Raw genomic sequence first — 18,228 nt, 5'->3', positions numbered from 1 at the left:
TTTTGACACATATTTCGCCCTTAGAAGGAATACTATCATAAGGAGGGTGAAGTTCAATAGACATACCCAAAGACTGGGAGAGAGGGTAGATTTTTCATTAAAGATTTATATCGACTAACTGAGAATTTCAAATATAGGACCCTGAAAGAGGAATTAACTCAGGATTACATTGTTTTGGAGAATTAAAGGAGACTTTATCAGATTTTTGACAGTTGGGAGAGGATTTAACGCTATCAGGTGTGCAGTTAACAAGGCAGGTAGAAGTGAGAAAGCAAAATCATGTATTAATTCGAGGTGACGGGGGATTTTGTGGAGAAAAACAACTGATACATGTAGTTTGTAGGACACAAGTAGCAGCGCATCTGCTCAAAACTAGGGAATGAGCGAAGAGTAGCTGCCATTACTCAGTGTTCTTGCTGTGGAGGGAAAAGGTTGCAGGAAGAGTGCCCTGCCAAAAATATGGAATGCCATCCCTGTAAGAGGGGAGGACATTTTAAAGCAGTATGCCATAGCAAAGTACTCCCAACTCAGAAATTTAAAGAGAAACCAATTAAAGCAAGTAACATTCAAGAAATTGAAGATGCAGTAGACTATGAAGTGCCATTCTCGGGAGAAATTAGAGATCTAATGGGAATTATTGGAGCACAGACATTACAGTCAACAGGCATAAAACAAACTTCAAATTAGATACTGGAACAAGAGTTTCATTCTTTCAGGCCACAGATTAGTGGATAAAGTAAGACTTCCTCCAGCCATCAACCATACAACTCCACAGTTCAGGAAGCATTCAACTGAAGGTCAAGGGACAGTTGACTGTTACACTTCAGTATAAAGGAAGAGAAATCAGAGAAGTCAATACAAGCAGAAAGAATTCAGGACAGAATTTTCAAACTTTCTGGGGAAACTAGAAAACAGCTCATTGCATCACATTGAGACCAGATGCTGCAAACTACTATGTCCAAGGAAGAAAACAAACTACGATGAACACATTGTCATACATTCCTGTTGAAAAGCCTGAACAAGAGGACATCAATTTTGTGGAAGCTTTGGAGTTCTATACTTCATTAACCGTAAATTTCCAACAACAACAACAGAGGCTAAATTAAATTTGGAAGGCACAAAAAGCAAATGAAAAATCAGCTCAAATTTGGGAGCACTGTGTCAAAGGATGGCCAGATTATGTTCCAAATAATCTCATGTTGAGGCAAGACTTTGAGGAAAAAAGACATCTCAGTGTTATGGATGACTTGCTGATTTGTAAAGAGAAATTCATAATACTTAGAGTCCTCCGACTCGAGACACTTCAGCGAATACACCTGGGTATTAGAAAGTGTCGTGCCAGAGCATAACATTCTGTTTGGTGGCTAGGGATCTCAACATTATGAGAAGAGATGATTTCAAATTACATCACCTGTGCAATCCATCATCAAGAGCAAAGAGAACCACTAATGGTATCCTCATTTCTGTCCAGACGGTGGGAGCATCTTGGAATGGATCCTGTTGCATTCAAAGGGAATACATTCCTCAAATTATTGACTATTACTCCAAATGGATTGAGGTTAAGCATCTGCATGGTCCCACCTCTGAAGCTGTCATTATGCTACTAAAATAACTTCTGCCATGCACGGCATTCCAGACCCAGTCATTTTAGACAGCTGCCCACAGTTTGCCAACAAATGTTCTAAGCAGCTCACAGAAGCCCATCAGTCTGTCTGTAGGTGATGAGGTGAAAGTGACTGCCCATGACATCAAGGCAGCATCAGACCGAATATGGCATGAAGGAGCCTTGCAAACCTAGAGTCAATTGAATCAGTAGTGGGGGGAGCTCTCCACTGGTTGAAGACATGCCTAGCACAAAGGAGATTGTTGTAGGTGTTGGAGGCCAATCATTTCAGGGTTCGGACATTGCTGCAGGAGTTCCTCAGGGTAGTGTCCTAGGCCCAAATATCTTCAGCTGCTTCATCAATGACCTTTCCTCCATCATAAAGTAAGAAATAGTGATGTTCGCTGATGACTACGCAGTTTTTGGCACCATTTGCTGCTCCTCAGATACTGAAGCAGACTGTGTCCAAATGCAGCAAGACGTGGACAGCATTCAGACTTGGGTTGATAAGTGGCAAGTAACAATCGTGCCACACAAGCGCTAGGCAATGACCAGCTCCAACAAGAGAGAACCTAACTGTTGCCCCTTGATATTCAATGGAATTACCATTGCTGAATCCCCCACTATCAACATCCTGGAGATTACCATTGACCAGAATCTGAACTGGGCCAGCCATATAAATATTGTGGCTATAAGGTCAGGTCAGAGGCTGGGAATTCTGCAGCGAGTAACTCACCTCCTGACTCCCCAAGGCCTGTCCACCATCTACATGGCTCAAGTTAGGAGTATCATGGAATACTCTCTGCTTGCCTGGATGAGTGCAGCTCCAATAACACTCAAAAAGCTGGACACCATCCAGGACAAAGCAGCCCATTTGATGGGCACCACATCCACAAACAATCACTCCCTCTACCACCAACCCACTGTAGCAGCAATGTGTCCCATCTACAAATACATTGCAGGCTCATTCAACAGCATCTTCCAAACCCAGGACTTCTACCACCTAGAAGGGCAAGGGCAGAATATGCATGGGAATACCACCACCTGCAAGTTCCCTTCCAAGCCACACACCATCCTGACTTGGAACTACATCGTTGCTCTTGTTGCTGGATCAAAATCCTGGAGCTCCCTTTGTAACAGCACTGTGGATGTACTTACACCACATGGACTGCAGCGGTTCAAGAAGGTGGCCCACCACCACCACCTCAAGGCAATTAGGGATGGACAATAAATGTTGGCGTAGCCAGCGATGCCCACATCCCATGGAAGAATTTTTTAAAAATCAAATATATCCCAAGACTTACATACTGGTGCATCCACCTCTTTTAATATTCACGCATCAGCAAGGCATGACTCCCAACACCTAAAGCTATGCTGCCTCAGTTTAGCTCAAGCCTCTCAAGATGCTCCTTTATATTATCCGTCATAATATTTCTTTTTCCCAACCATGAGTATAAGGCTTACAAACCAATTATTTCCTCACCCTAGTGTTTGATGATGGGAGTCACATTTTCATTTCCAGTCCTCTGGGATTTGGCCCATGTTTGGTAGATTCTGAAAAATATCTGCAAGAAAAGCCTCAACCGTTCAAGCCAATTCTTTCAGAACTCGGGAGTGAAAGTGATCAGAACCATACCTTAAAGTTCAATAACCTGCCCCATATGCCTTCTTTTTATTTGCAAACATTTTCAGCTTATGTTTCCTTTGAACTGTAGCCTCAATTGTTGTATTTCTCTCCTTATATCTTTTGTGAGTACTATTGAAAAATAACCAGTACGTATTTCAGCAATTTCACTGCCTTCAGGAATAAAAACAATAAGTGCTGGAAACACTCAGTAAGTTAGGTAGCGTCTGCGGGGAAAGAAAGAGTTAACATTTCAGGTCGCTGACCTTTCATCAGAGCTGAAAGGTGTTAGAAACGAACAACCTTGAAGCAATTACAGAGCCAGAGAAAGGTGAGGCAGGAAAATAACAAAAGGGAGCAACATTTCTAATAGGATGAAGAATAGGAGTGCTGCCATATATGAGTGGTTCTGGTGTTTTCTGTTTTTCTCTAGATTTCCAGCTTCCACAGTATTTTGTTTCTGCCTCCATCTTCAGACATCACTTCCCCACTGTCAAATTTTAGTGTGCCAACCCTTTCTACACCGATTGTTTACTCCTGACATATTTGAAGAATGCTTTAATATAAGAACAGTAACAACAATCTGTCACACAACAATTGACCTTCAGATAAAGAGATGAGGAAAAGAAAATTGGAAAATAAGTCTGGATGTTTTGATGCCTTTCAGCAAGCCAAATAGATGAGAATCACATTATTCACACCATATTGTACATGGCAAAATAGGAACTAAATTATGTAACCTTCATGCTGTGTTGTGAAATGTGTGAGCAATTTTTTTCCATATTATAATAAAATGTACAGAACTTCAAATGAGACAGGTAAAATTTAATTAGGATAAATTGATTGCTTTCTGGTTAGTTGTCCCAGGAACAGGTGTGCTTTTCCAAATTATTTCCACTCTTACAATTAAAATCCCAAAATAGCTTTTGTTGTGAATATAATAAAATGAAGCCGTCACTGTGTGCTTGTCATGGAAACAGTAGACAGCCAATTAGATGCAGACTGCTGGAGAGGTGGTGATTAACATGGTTTCTGGCAGCATCACTTGTGACAATTAGAAAAATGTAAATGAAACTATGAAGAACATTTAAAGGAGTTTGTATGTAATATGTGTGTGTATGTGACAGTATTGGACCTTTGTTAAAACAACCCCTAGCCTCCTATTAAATGTGAAACCGCTCAAATATTACAGGGTTAACATGAGAAACTTGCCAAGGCTTCTCTGCCAGCACCGTTCAAATCCCTGCCACCTAGAAAGACAAGGGCAGCATGCACATGGAAACACCTGCAAGTTGCCCTCCAAGCCACACACCATCCTGACTTGGAAATATATCCTTGTGGGTGTACCTACGCCACATGGACTGCAGCAGTTCAAGAAGACAGCTCACCATCATCTTCTCGAGGGCAATTGGGGATGGGCCTAGCCACTGACACCCACGTCCCATTAAAAAATAAAAAAAGATAAAAACAGCTGTTACCAGATCATCAAATTGCAGACCACACCAACAGACTATTAGCCACATCACAGTGCATTCACAATTAGTGAGATTATGCCACATCCTTCAAAACTTGAGTACATAGACTATACCTACAGTATCCATTCTGTTTACAGCTGGTAAGATGCAAGCACCTCCACATAGATGCCAGAACTTGAATTTTCAGACTTTCCAGGCTGTGTCTCATCCTGCTAAAGTGCCTCCACAAAGAGTGAGAATTCACTCATATTATCTCAGACCTTTCTATAAACAATAATCCATTTTCATATTTTCCACCAATGCAACACCTGATATGTTTTTCAAGTGGTTTGGTACTGATGTGCCAAAATAGCCAACACTGTGATGCAAGACACGCACCTCACAATGAAAACCACAAGTAAACTTAAAAATGAAAAGTTGCATCTGTCATATGAGCTGGTTGAACCAAACAATCAATATTGTTAAATCCTCTTATTTCTTGTACCTTGTTTGCCAATTATTTCTTTATCCCTTTTGTTCATCTTACCATTTCTGTTTTTCTCTGTTATTCTTGCAGCTCATTGGCTGTGAGATTTGTACTGCTTACTCTTACTAGAAAACAAAGCAACACTATCAGGTGTCAACCTTAACTCAGTGATAGCATTCTTGCATCTGACTCAAAGTTTTAGTTTCAAGCCTTATTCAAGAGACCTGAGAACATAATCTAGGCTGACAGTCCAGAAATACTGAAAGAGTGCTGCACCGTCAGGGATGCTGTCTTCTGCATGCGATATAAACTTAGGCCTCGTTATTGTGCGTGTGCGCATGTAATATATATTTCTATATAATATATAGCATATGCATTCTCTATAATATACTATATGTATTTTATATATGTACATATTTATATGTATACATATATATATATATATATACACACACACACAAATGCACTTCACATAAAGTTGAGGCTATTCTGACATCCATGATAGCAATGAGAGCCCACCATTAGAGCTATTGACCCTCATGCAAGAGAGCTGCCATGAATTATCAGTATATGGACCAATGAAATTTGCAATCCCAAAATCAGATTAAGTTTTTTAAGCCTTCTCTAAATTGCTGATGTCCTTCTGCCACTTGGTTCCTAATATGCTGGTCTCATGCAGCTGGTTAAAAACCAAATGTAAAACTATCAATAATTGCTAAGATAAGTGGCTCTAAAGACCCACTAAAAATGAGTCTTCCAGGCACTTGGTCTTTACTTGAGTGTCAGCAATTTTTCATTTGATCTACGTTCAACAGCTTGGCCAGGGTCTTGCACAATATTAAAACACCAATGTACCTTGGTTCAGTCATCAGTATGATCAGGATGGATTGTGGAGTGGTTTCACAATGTCATGTTGACACTCTTATTTGGGCTGGAATGAATGCAGGAAAAGGAGGAGAGATGGAAGGAAGAACACTAGACACATTTCGGAAAATATCCATTCAGTGAAATGAGTCATTTTCACATTAGAAAGCTAAAAGCAAGTTCTTCTATCTGAGGACATTCAGAAGTGGTTTCCTCCCTTGAGGACTGATTAGACTGGATGGTGTCCTCCTTCTGCAGCACTTTTGTGAAAAAATGGTCAGGAAATTTGTTTCTTTCCTTTCATTCATAAATGCATTATACAACATTTTGTCTAGAGACATGATTGCATCCATTAGAGTGATGTCATTTTGATAAAAATGGCTTACACTAGGTGTAAAGTTTCTCCTTCCCCAAACTAAATAAGGCATCTACGCATTTTTACATGTATGCAGTGCTTCTTTATCATAACCTAACTGATTTAGGATTTTTATTTTTCTATTATCAGCTTTGTTTCTTTTTCTCAGGATGCCTATTCTGAAGTTGCTTTTCTTTTTGCCGAGTTCTTCCGAGACTTGGACATTGTGCCCTCTGACATCATAGCTGGCCTTGTATTATTGCGTCAGAGACAGAGAGCCAAGCGATTTGCTGTCTTGGATGAGGTAGGAAATGGATTCTGTGATTCTTGGGGTAGGCAGTGGGTTCTGTGTGTTTTTGGAGTAGGCAATGGGTTATGTATGTTTTAGGGTAGGCAGTATGGACTCTGTGTGAGGGGTAGGCAATGGGCAATATTCACAAAACACTTGATCAATGCTTCCTGTCCTCCCGTTGATTGGGATACAACACTTTTCAGGCTTCTGTCTGCTCAGAGATGGTTTTCAATCCTGGCCTTTTTTTCCAGTACTAGGATCTGAAGATGTACTCCCTGACCTGTGCTGGGGTGTCAGGCCAATCTGAAGACAAAGACTTGCTTTGACATGCCACTGGGCTGTGTTTTCCTCATTTGCATGTTGTTGAGCTCCAACTACTTATGGGTGAAATGGCAGGAGGTGGTGAGTGCTGGAATGAGTCCCCGAGCTGCCATCTGCCTCCACCCACCTTGGACCTGATGAAATATAAGTTAAGGGAGGCTGAAAGAAGTTTAATTCTTAGTTTTCTCTTTTCCTAACTCACATTCCTAAGTCTAACAACATCACATATTCTCTACACAATAAGACACTGAGTTGCCCTGTTTTATAACTTAACTAGTGTTTCAAAGTGTCCACAAGAAAATCTGTTAACACTCTGAATAAACTTGCAATTTCACTCCCTGCCTGCTCCCATTTGGAAGCAACTTGCTATATTCCTTCCCAAGGTACAGCTGGGATCATAAATACATTTATTCTTTCCTTGGTGCAGTTCAATTGAACTTTCTCATATTTTACACATTGGTCAAATACAGGGGCTTGTATTGGTGCACCTGTTGCACCAGATCTGCACATAGTTGTTGAAGATACAAAGCCAGTGTAAGTTCCACACATTATTCCGGAGGTGCTAATTTCATGTTATAATGGACTCTTGTGTTACCAGTTGCAGATTGGTATTGAAAATACTCTAGACTGAACTAATCTTATCTCTGTTTTTCCTAAAATTCTGAAGTGCATTAGGCGCCTGTTCTAAAATTTGTGGTATGCTTTCATGTGTACTAATATTAGCAAATTGAATTGTTGGTAAATGCACCATGTAACTGAGTTAAATACAGATCAAAAAAGCCTTGATTTGATTTTCCATTTGTGCTAAGTTTGTAGCCCCAACAGGAGCAGCAGTAAGGGTACTACAATTGATTTTGTGTCCCTCAGATATTGAAGGGAAAGAAAAGCCAAGGTTCTGCTCCAGAATGAAATTCAATTGAAAGTGCATATATGTGGACATTGAGTAAGGAGAGGGTGAGGCTGTGAGGGTGTCCTTTATCACCAAACAGCCTTCAGCACTCGCACACTTGATTCATAACAATGGGCACTTGGGTGAGTTACTGGAGATCATTCAGCACCAGTGAATTTAGACCCCCATCACAGATCAGTACCTAGAGAAAGGCTGGGTGGAAGGCTGTGATCAATATATGTTACTTAACCAGAACGGCTGTTGTATATTTAATCTTAAACTCCAATTAATCTTTTTAATCACTTCCATATGAGCCTATTAAAAAGCCATGCTCTCAAAGGCTGGCAAATATGTTGGGCAGAGGTCAGAGAAAGAAAGATTGTGAAGGCTGGAAATACAAGAAATAATGGACACATCAAGCAAGTAAGCATCTGAAACAAAAAGATATGTCATGTTTAGTTTCTACCCTTCATCAAAATAGCAAAAATGAAGGTATGGTGAATGGGGGAAAAAGAGTGCCTGGTGTTGGAATTCTCTGCTAATTTAAACTGCAACTTATGTCATTTTTCATTTTCCCTCTATAGGCAAATAATGACATTTTGGCCTTTTTATCAGGAATTCCAGTCACTAGAAATACAAAGTACCTCGACTTGAAGAATGCTGTGAGTATTATTCTTTAATATATTTAAGCACTGTGAAACAATTTGGCACATTGCCAATGTATAATGTAGCCCGTGCTAAAGTGGGTAAGGGCAATAAAATATGACCAAAGTATTTATTCTGAGAATCCATTTTCTCTGAGAGACATGTTAATGCATGATGAAAGCCTGCAGTTCGAGAAGAAATTCAGTAGTTATGTTGCTATCTGCACAGTGGTCACAAAGAATATTGAAGTGCCTGTTCCATTCAAACAGTGGATTTGGCTGAGACTTTATCCTCTGCAGTTTTAGAGATATGGCATAGTGGCAAAGGATTGGGAGATACAGGTATCTCTTCCCCATATAACATTTCAAAATATGTGACAATTCAGTTGATTGCATTTCTCCTGATATTTGCCATATGAGCCAGACATTGTTGTCTCAGTTACGCATACCATTTTGCAGACACTGGAGAATTTTCAAGGGTGAGTACGTTCAATAAGTAAAATTAGGATTGGCCAAAGTCAGTGCTTTGTTCTCAGCCAACTTCTCTGTTATTTTTTCAGATATGCAGGTGTCCAGCTAACTCATTCCTTTTGTATTTGCCTATCTTCTTTTTCTACTGGAGTTAGTATGTATGTAGTCAATTGCTTACATGAGAAATAGAGAGAGAAAATAGCAAGACTACACACTTTATCATTCAGTTGTTTTACCATTGAGTGAACAGCTTACATCATTTTGATGAATATGAATTCCTTTTTAAAAGAAGCCAGTAATACTACACTGATGGCTTAGTAGATAAATGCATTGCTTATATAAGCAGCATAGACAAGAAGATCCCTAATTTAATTTCTGATCTGTGCAGCTATTCTCATTAGGCAGCTTATGTAAGAACTTGGAGTAAGCCAAAAGACTGCAAGAGCCGACTCCACCATAGGGTAATGACTGATCTTCAATCTCAACTCCACTTGCTTCAAAAATCCCCACATTGCTTGATTCCCCATGAGCCCAAGAAACTATCCATCTCGGCTTTGAATATGCTCAATGACTGATTTTGGCTACCGAAGCGGATATCTCAAGATGGAAATTTCCCGACTTGCTGGACCTGCCTTAGTAAGAAGTGCCCTGAATAGCAAGATTTTTGCTCTAGGAGTGGGGTGGGGGTGGGCATGGGATGAAGTCGGAGCTTGCTTTTAAATCTCCTCAAGTAGTTAATCTCTTATAATACCTCTAATCCTTTAATAACTTGTTTAAACTACCAATCAAACTGTGAACTGAGACCCCTTGCTAAGATAATACAACTTTTGGAACACAGCCAAGCATTCATAATAAATATCCCTTTAGAAAATGTCAACAAATAACCCTATTGAAACTGCTTGAACGGATGCCACACCAGCTAGCCTGTCAGTCAAGGCAACCCAGTGAAAGTTTTCTCTTAACAATCACTGTGGCAGCTGCAGCCAGTTTTTTTTTTGCAGTTTAAAGATTGAGGGATTTTAAAAACTTCTAGTTATATGCTCAACAAGTTCTAATACTTCTGTTAAACACTAGTTCCTTTTCATTACAACCATGTTGTTTCTGCCTAATCATATCTGATTAGGTAAGGACAACATGGTTGTTGAAAGGGAAATGTACATGGCAACTACCAAGGCATAAGTTTTAATCATGGTAAACCATCTACTAGGCATCCTTGTAGGCGATGCCCTCCCAGATTCGCGGTGTGGTTTTAGAGTTAACCGTAGGACAGCCTCTATAGTGTTTGCAGCAAGACAACTGCAAGAGTGCAACATCAGGATCTAAATATGCTGTTCATAGACTTACCTAAAGTTTTTCATTGTGTGAATCGACCTGGTCTATGGCACTTGGTCTCCATGCTAGAAGGCCTAAACAAGTTTGTCAGGATCCTGTGCCTACTGTATGATGGCATGGTTGAATGTGTTTACACCTGTGGCAAGATGTCTGATGCCTTTGCAGTAACCAGCGGCATAAAGCAAGGATGCATTGTGGCTCCCCAACTCGTCAACCTGCAATGCTTAAGGAAGCCACCAGAGACATGCCTGCAGACATCAACGTTAGGTTCCATTCAGAGAAGGTATTTAATCTCTCCACACTGTGTACCTCCACCAAAGTCACGGAGGCTATAATCTGAAAGCTTCTTTATGCAGATGACTGTACCTAGCTGCCCACAACAAGGAAGACATCCAGGCAGACAAATTCTAGAGTGCTACCAAAACTTTAATCTCCAAATCAGTGTCTCCAAGACTGAGGTTATGTTTCAGCCAACACCAGGCACATGCTATGAAGCACAAGACAGAATCATTGATGGCACAAATCTCAAGGTTGTAGAAAGATTCTCATACCTTGCTAGTGTGCTCTCTAGGGATGTCACTATTGATGAAGATATCTATGCATGCATCCAGAAAGCAAGTTCTGCCTAAGGCCGACTCCATAATCTTGTTTGGAAGCAGAATAGCATCAAGCTGAAGACTAAAATCAGATGCTACTAGGCCATTGTCTTGCTGTACGATGCAGAATCCTGGATCTGCTATAGGTGCCATTAAAGCTCCGGATGCTTCCAACAAAAACAACTGAGGTCCATCATGAGAATTCGATGCCAGGACAAAATCACAAACGACGAGGTCCTTCAGTGTGCTGAACTCAACAGCATGGAGACCACCCACCAGAAAATTAAACTTACATGGACAGGCCATGTCCCCCGCATGGATGACTGCAGAGTCCCCAAGCAGATCTTCTATGGGGAACCTTTTCAGGATAAATATCAGGGTGATCAGTACAAATAATACAAGAACACCCTAAAAAAGAGCCTTACCAACTTCTGCATTGAAGATCACCTCACTTGGGAAAACACTGCAGCCTATCAAAGTATGTGGAGGTAAGCATTGAAATTTTGTTCAACGTGCTTTGAGGGCCATTTACATAAAACTCAGAATGTGTCCAGAGGAAGGCCAGAGTGGCACAGCTCTAGACGTTCCCTCAAGCACCGACAACGATCACATGAACTGCCAGTTCTGTGGATGTCCATGCATCGGACTCTTCAGACATGAGAGGACCCACAGAAGACAATGAAGTCACTTACATCTTGAACATACTCGAGTTATTATGAGCAATCTTCCAATGTTATGATTTTCTAAGTGCCTCAATAGACCTTAACTACAATAGAGCTACAGAGGAAGTAAAACTGCTGAGAGTTCATTCTACTGTCCGTTATCCTCCTGCTGAAAAAAACGTGTTAATGTTGGGGAATGATGGCCTCAATGTTTAAATAGCATACTGACACTTATTTTTACTCATTCATGGGATGTGGGCGGCACTGGCTAGGCCAGCATTTATTGCCAATACCTGATTGCCCTTGTTCGGGGGCATTTAAGAGTCAACCGCATTGCTGTGGGTCTGGAGTCACATGTAGGCCACATTAGTGAACTAGTTTTTACAACAATTAGCAATGGTTTTGTCGTCATCATCAGACTTCCAATTCCAGATTTTTATTGAATTCAAATTTCAGCATCTACCAAGGTGGGATTCGAATCTGGTCCCCAGAGCATTACCCTGGGTCTCTGGATTACTAGTCCAGTGACAATACCACAATGCCACCACCTGCCCTTCGGCTCCACTATGAAGAATGAATACTGGAGAGCAACCAATATTTGCCCAGAAACATTTAGTAGCTTTAGGAACAAGGATAGAATTGAGCAGAAGAACTTTTAGTCCCTCGAGCCTATTCTCCCACTTGTTTAGATCATGAGTGACCTGAATCTCAATTTCATTTACCTGCTTTAGTTCCATATCCCTTAATACCCTCATCCAACAAAAATATTTCAATCTCAGTTTTGAAAATTTCAATTGACCTACCTTTAACAGCTTTTTGGGGAAGAAAGCTCCAGATTTCCATTATACCCTTTGTGTGGAGAAGTGCTTCTTAATATCACCCAAGAACATTCTTAAGGCTATCCATCTTTGTTCTAGAATCCCTCTGGGGGAAATCATAAATTGCTTACTGAAGAAGTAAATATTCTATAAGCATCTAATATTTTAGCTGTTCTGTTTTAGAATTTTGGTAATACAGATTGTTATGGATTTGCACATTTTCAATTTAAATTATTATTTCAAAGTTATTCACCACTTAAAACTAAAAGAAGGTTCCAAAGAAAGCTGATAATTATATTTTTGATTTTTACAAGTATATCTACCAATGACTTGGATAAGGGATTAAGCTAGAACGCAATAGAATTTGTTACTTTATTTCCCCCACCCCCACCTATTCCCTCTTCCCTCTTCCCTTCCTGAAGGTATGCACACCCCTTGCTGGGGTACAGTCCTACTGGTACCACCAACTTTCAGATACCTCAACAAAATGGCGACTCTTCATGTGTGAACCTAAGCAGTATGAGCTTTGGGCTATCTTATTATGGTTGTAAATTTTTGTTTAAACATTTTCCTGATGTTAGTTGACAGCACTTGTCATTCTTTTGTGAAAATGACATTGCATTAAAATGATCTGGAATTATTACTGCTGTATTAGATTCCTGGCAGTCCTCCTTTACTTATTGATGCAAACCCTGTTATGTAATGTGATGTAGTCAATAAATTCCCAATTGCATTGCTCTGATGTTGTGATGTGAGGGTTGATTTTTCTCTTGGGGAATCCTTTGTTTTAATAAAGCTTTTGCTGTTAACAAAATGTCTTTTTATTGCATCCTTTCTTGGGTCGCCATGGGAAAATGATGGATTCAAAGTACCCCTGAAATTGAGAACAGTCTGAATCGCAGGCCAGACAAGCATTGTAATTGCAATGAAGCAATGCCCTCTGTTGGAAGAGAAAGCAAAGAGCTAAAAGCTATCCAATCTGTTTATAAACCTGTGTCATTGTAGAATCCTACAGCAGAGAAAGGAGGCCATTCAGTGCTTTGTGCCTGTGCCAGCTTGCTGAAAGAACTTACCCAATTAGTCCCAGTTCCCTGCTCTTCCTGTAGCTCTTCAATTTCTTATTTTTCTATTATATATCTAATTCCCTTTTGAGAGTTACTATTGTGCTTGATTTCACCATCCTTGCTGGCAGTGCATTTCAGATCATAACAATTCACTACATAAAAGCATGTCATATTTTGTCCCATCTACCTCTTTTGCCAAATATCAAATCTGTGGCCTCTGGTTATCAATCCTGCCAATCAAAACAGTTCCTCCCTGTATACTCTATTAAAATCCTTCAAATAATTTTGAGCACCTATATTAAACCTGGCCTTAACCTTCTCTGCTCTAAGGGAAACAATCCAAGCTTCTCTAGCCTCTCCACATAACTCAGATCCCTCATCCCTGGTACCATTCTGATCATGAAGCATTAATTCTTGTGCCATTAGGAATCTGAAACATTACAGGTTAAACATCTTGTTTCTGGACATGAATAACCCACATTATGTATGTGCTTTGAGGGAACAGTAAAATATGCCCACCACCCTTCTAGCTCTTCCTGTCTCTGCCTCTCCACTGCGCTGCACCACACTGCAAAACAAAGCCCTTCAATCATCAAATCTTCAGCTGCTTTGCCATTGATTAACAGCATGGCTGCTCTCCCACTGATCAGCGTTTATTTACACCTCTTTGATTTGCTTAAGGTTGTTTCATTATCCTGAAGATGCTATATAAATGCATGGGTTGTTCTGCAACAGTTCAGATGTCCATTATTCTAATTTCTGAAATTGTAACAATAATGGATAATTGGGTAGTAAGTAGTCTAGTAGACAAGGTGTTCAGAGATGGACGCGTGAAACAACTATGATTTATAATCATTTGAATCTGAAAACAAAATTGCATCCTTGAAATTAACCATAAGTATTTGCCACTTTTTCAAATAATTTTAATGTACTTAAATTATATGAGGAGTCATTCCGTTTTTTTCTACTGCTCACAGTGTCATATTTGCATCTGGACAGCAGATCAGAAATTGCATATCAAATGGGACTAGTTGGATACTTGGATTTAATTGCATTATTATTCTACCAGTTTTAAATGCTGGTGTATGTCTTGCCCGTATGCACCTTTTTAATTACTTGCAAGGTAGAGTGGAAATGGTTTACAAATCAACATAACCCCAAGGTTTTAATGGTCATCTGTCATAAGAATGTACGTTTTAGCAACAGGACAAAAACACTGGGCACACCTAGCCATCCCTTTCTGGTGGATATGTCAACCTTCTCATTATATTTGTTAATCCCTTCTCTGTCAACAATGCAGCTCATTATCTCTTGAATCAATTTATGCTGCTTGCTTCTATGTATGAAGCTATAGGTATGACCCTTCACCATGATGTAGCCATGGCAGCGGATCAAAGCCTGAGTTACTTACGGGCATATTGAACTTTTTGAGGAAGACATGTGTTTTACAAAAAGACCCACAATCGAAAGCTGGCTGAGAATGTGAAGTAACCACTTGCTGGAAAATTCTTATGTAGATTACACTTGACCAGTTAATCCAGAGAGAACGAAATATCGCACCTAAAAGGTGTCAAGGCCTACTTCAGACAGAGACACTTGAAAGGGAGAGATGCAATGCAAAAAACAGCTCTAAACTCCTGTGGTTGCAGGGACAATGGAGACTGATCTCAGAATGTGGAAATGGTCTGAGTTAAAAGAAAGCAGATTCTGGGCGAAAGACATGTTTTGTTTTTCCCTTCCAGGAATACACAAGAAATGGGGTTAAAAAGCCAACAGAAAACCTGATCTGTGTGTGCTAGTTCTGGTGTTATAGTTCTGGTGTTCTGGTTCAGATATGCTAGTATGCGCTGTGAACATCAACAAGGCACCCCTGCAGCTTGCAGGTAAAAAAAATCTTTCTCTGTTGCTGGAAGCGCATCTCAACTCAGCAAAGCTACAGTCAAAAAGAAACCAGACAACTCCTTCTGGTAACCTGCAGAACCAAGTCTCTCCAAACCAACTGCTCAACTGTAAAAAGTCAGCTCTACCAGGATCACCCAACTTAACGTTCACAATGTTTTGCCATCTACTCCTCATGGACAAGCCAAAGATTGATTCGTATACCTTTTTAAATTTTATTTTTGGACTCAACTTCTCATTTCTGACCTGTGTGTGTGCATGTTGCACTTTTATTATTTTTTCTCGGGTTTTTAGTAACTAATAATCTCATTCTTTCTTTAACTCCAGAAAGCCTAGTTAAATTTGCTCCCTCTAAAACATAAATACATTTGGACTTGGAAAAGATATAAATGAGGAAAGGAATCCTTTTTAAATTAACCTTGTTGTGACCAACTGAGGAGGTTGAATAAAGAAGGGATGTCAGTTTATCCTTCCTCATCTGCAAGTATAACAATTTTTGGTATCTCATCCGGGATCATAACAAATTGGGAGACCTTTCCCGGGGACCAGTCGTAACACTGTTTAGCTTATCTCATCACCTGCAATTCTGATTTGATTACATTGAATCACCTAACCAGATGAGATTATGGTAGGAATTTTCTGGCCCCGTTGGCGTCAGGCATCATGGCAGGTAGTGAGGTAGACATTATGGTGAGAAGGCCAAAAATCGGTTTCACACCGTCGTGAAACCAGTTTGTGATCGTCTGTTCCACACATCAATGGCGGGCTGAATTTCCCGCCACCGCACAGGAACCTAATTTCAATACTTCAGCATCTCACTATAAGCCCTGCTGGCCGGAATCATCTCCCCAGGCTGTACCATCGGGGCACCTCAATCACACCGACATGTTTCACAACTGTACATAAGAGACATGCACCTGATGAACTGCACTTCACTCGGGACTTCGAGGTTTGTTTGCCTACCTTGCTTCGGGCAGCACTCGTGGTCATCAGCACAAGGCAGCACCACAACACCTACCAGGCCAGCCATAAGGTGGGGGTGGCTTTTCAACAGCTGCAGAGCTAGGGCTTGCTTGGGGAAGGGGGAGAAGTGGCCTCAGGTAAGGGAAGAGGCTGCAGGGTGAGGGGGAAGGGGAGCACCCCGAGTGTGTGTGGGGGCAAATGTTGATCTGTGCAAGTGGCTTCAAGATGGCGAGGACTGAGGAGGCAGTATCCAGAGGCAATGAGGCCAGATGGAGATGTGAAGTTATGTATGAGAGAGTGAGCAGTGATGTACTTTGAGTATAAGAGGGTGATAAGATGGTTGCCTTACCCTGGCAGCATGCATGAAGCATTCACCCCTTTTCTGCACTGGATGGCTGACCTCTTGTGTGCAGCATTGGCACTGACCACCTCTGCCACCGCATCCCAAGCTGGAGTGGTGAGACTGATGGTCCTCCTGTGGTCAGGACGGGGGTAGAGGACATTGCGGTGGGCCTTCAAGACATTGAGAAGACGTCGCAGGGGTGGGTCACTAAATTGGGGGGCTGCACTCTTCTTGGCTTTGGCAAGGCATGTCCACGGAGAAGTTCTGGGCTGCAAGCATTGAGAAGTGTGTATTGTGCCTTGCACGAGGAAGTGATGAGGCAAATTGGAGGCCGCCCGCCAGAGAGATAGTGCGTTTCCTGTGGCTGCATAATTAATGAGGCAGGAATGGGATGACAACATGTGAGAACCACCATTGCGGCTGGCAGGTAAAACGACTTTTTTCCCGCCCGCTACCGCACTTAGTACAAATCTGCGACAATTCCGCCCTATGTCCCTTCCAGGGAATAGTTGATGTGCAAGTGAAGTGCTGATAACCATATTCCACACATTGAGAAATGACGACAAAATATTTGGAAAGGTTTTATGTTTGAAGTAGGGTTTACATACATTACTGAGTAGGGAAAAGATTTAATGTGGTGAAAAATAAATTGGTTGGATCTGTCACAGAAGATTGTGAACTCGTAATGAAATAGGAGGTCTTTACTAATACCGGCTAGAAAGTGCATGCAAAGTTTTGCAATTAGATTCTTTGTAAATAAAACCTTTTAGTCATTTAGATAGGTGAGCAAGTAATTTTTGTTCTTTTTTTTAGCAAGAAATGCACATGTATAAGGAGGTGTGCTACTACATGCACTTTGCACTGGCTGCCTATGGCTGGCCCTTGTACTTGATGCGAAACCCAACCTGTGGACTCTGCAAACTAGCCAGCTCCTGCTCGTGAGTAATATTTATTTCCTTAATGTTGTAAAAGCAATTCAATAAATTCAAATACAGTGTTTCAGGTTCTGGATTGTTATACTATTCCATGTTTATTCAGGTAGCAAGCATAACTGTTCTTTGACTTAAAAAGATGGAAGCAAAGTGTTTGCTCGGTTGCCTTCAACTTTTAGCCCACATATAAAGCTTTTTTTCTGGCTGTCTCATTCTGAAAAGGGTCCTAAATGAAATTAGTGTGATTGTTCATTATTTGTTTCCCAGTGGGTAGAAATCCACAGGATATCCTTGTCTCAGATTCACTGTAATTGGAGATTTGTTTGATAAACAGTTAAGAAAATTCCATTTGCTTACCGAGGACACAGAGGAGATCAGATAATTGGGATAGGAAGGAGAAGAAGCAGAAATACTTCAAGTGTATGATCACTATCTAGTGGCTCCTGCTAGGGAGTGTGTTGTTGGACATAGGCTGAGAATAAGAATTGTTTTAAATCTACCAAAAATTCCACTGGCACATTCGAGGCTCATAGTTGAAGATTGACCATTTGGAGAATGGTTGGTGCCCATGAAACGATCTCAACATGAGTTAATACCTACAGGAGAATAAACTGG

The 18,228-nt window shown here is 40.7% G+C and overlaps 1 protein-coding gene across 13 annotated transcripts in view; it reads left to right on the top strand.

The window, feature by feature from the left end:
* dagla (diacylglycerol lipase, alpha) overlaps positions 1–18,228 on the top strand; it is a 485,025-nt gene that overhangs the window by 352,054 nt on the left and 114,743 nt on the right. For all 13 annotated transcript variants that reach the window (XR_005944203.1, XM_041197351.1, XM_041197355.1 and 10 more), the window contains 3 exons: positions 6,557–6,691; positions 8,474–8,551; positions 17,495–17,619. Coding sequence is in view for 12 of the 13 variants with exons in the window: in XM_041197351.1 (XP_041053285.1) it covers positions 6,557–6,691; positions 8,474–8,551; positions 17,495–17,619 (338 nt within the window). In the remaining variant the exon portion in view is untranslated. The remainder of the gene's footprint in view (positions 1–6,556; positions 6,692–8,473; positions 8,552–17,494; positions 17,620–18,228) is intronic.

The sequence above is a fragment of the Carcharodon carcharias genome, chromosome 10 (assembly GCF_017639515.1).
Source record: "Carcharodon carcharias isolate sCarCar2 chromosome 10, sCarCar2.pri, whole genome shotgun sequence".
NCBI lineage: Eukaryota > Metazoa > Chordata > Chondrichthyes > Lamniformes > Lamnidae > Carcharodon > Carcharodon carcharias.
The sequence above is the reverse complement of the archived record's forward strand: the minus strand, read 5'-3'. Positions and strand labels throughout refer to the sequence as shown.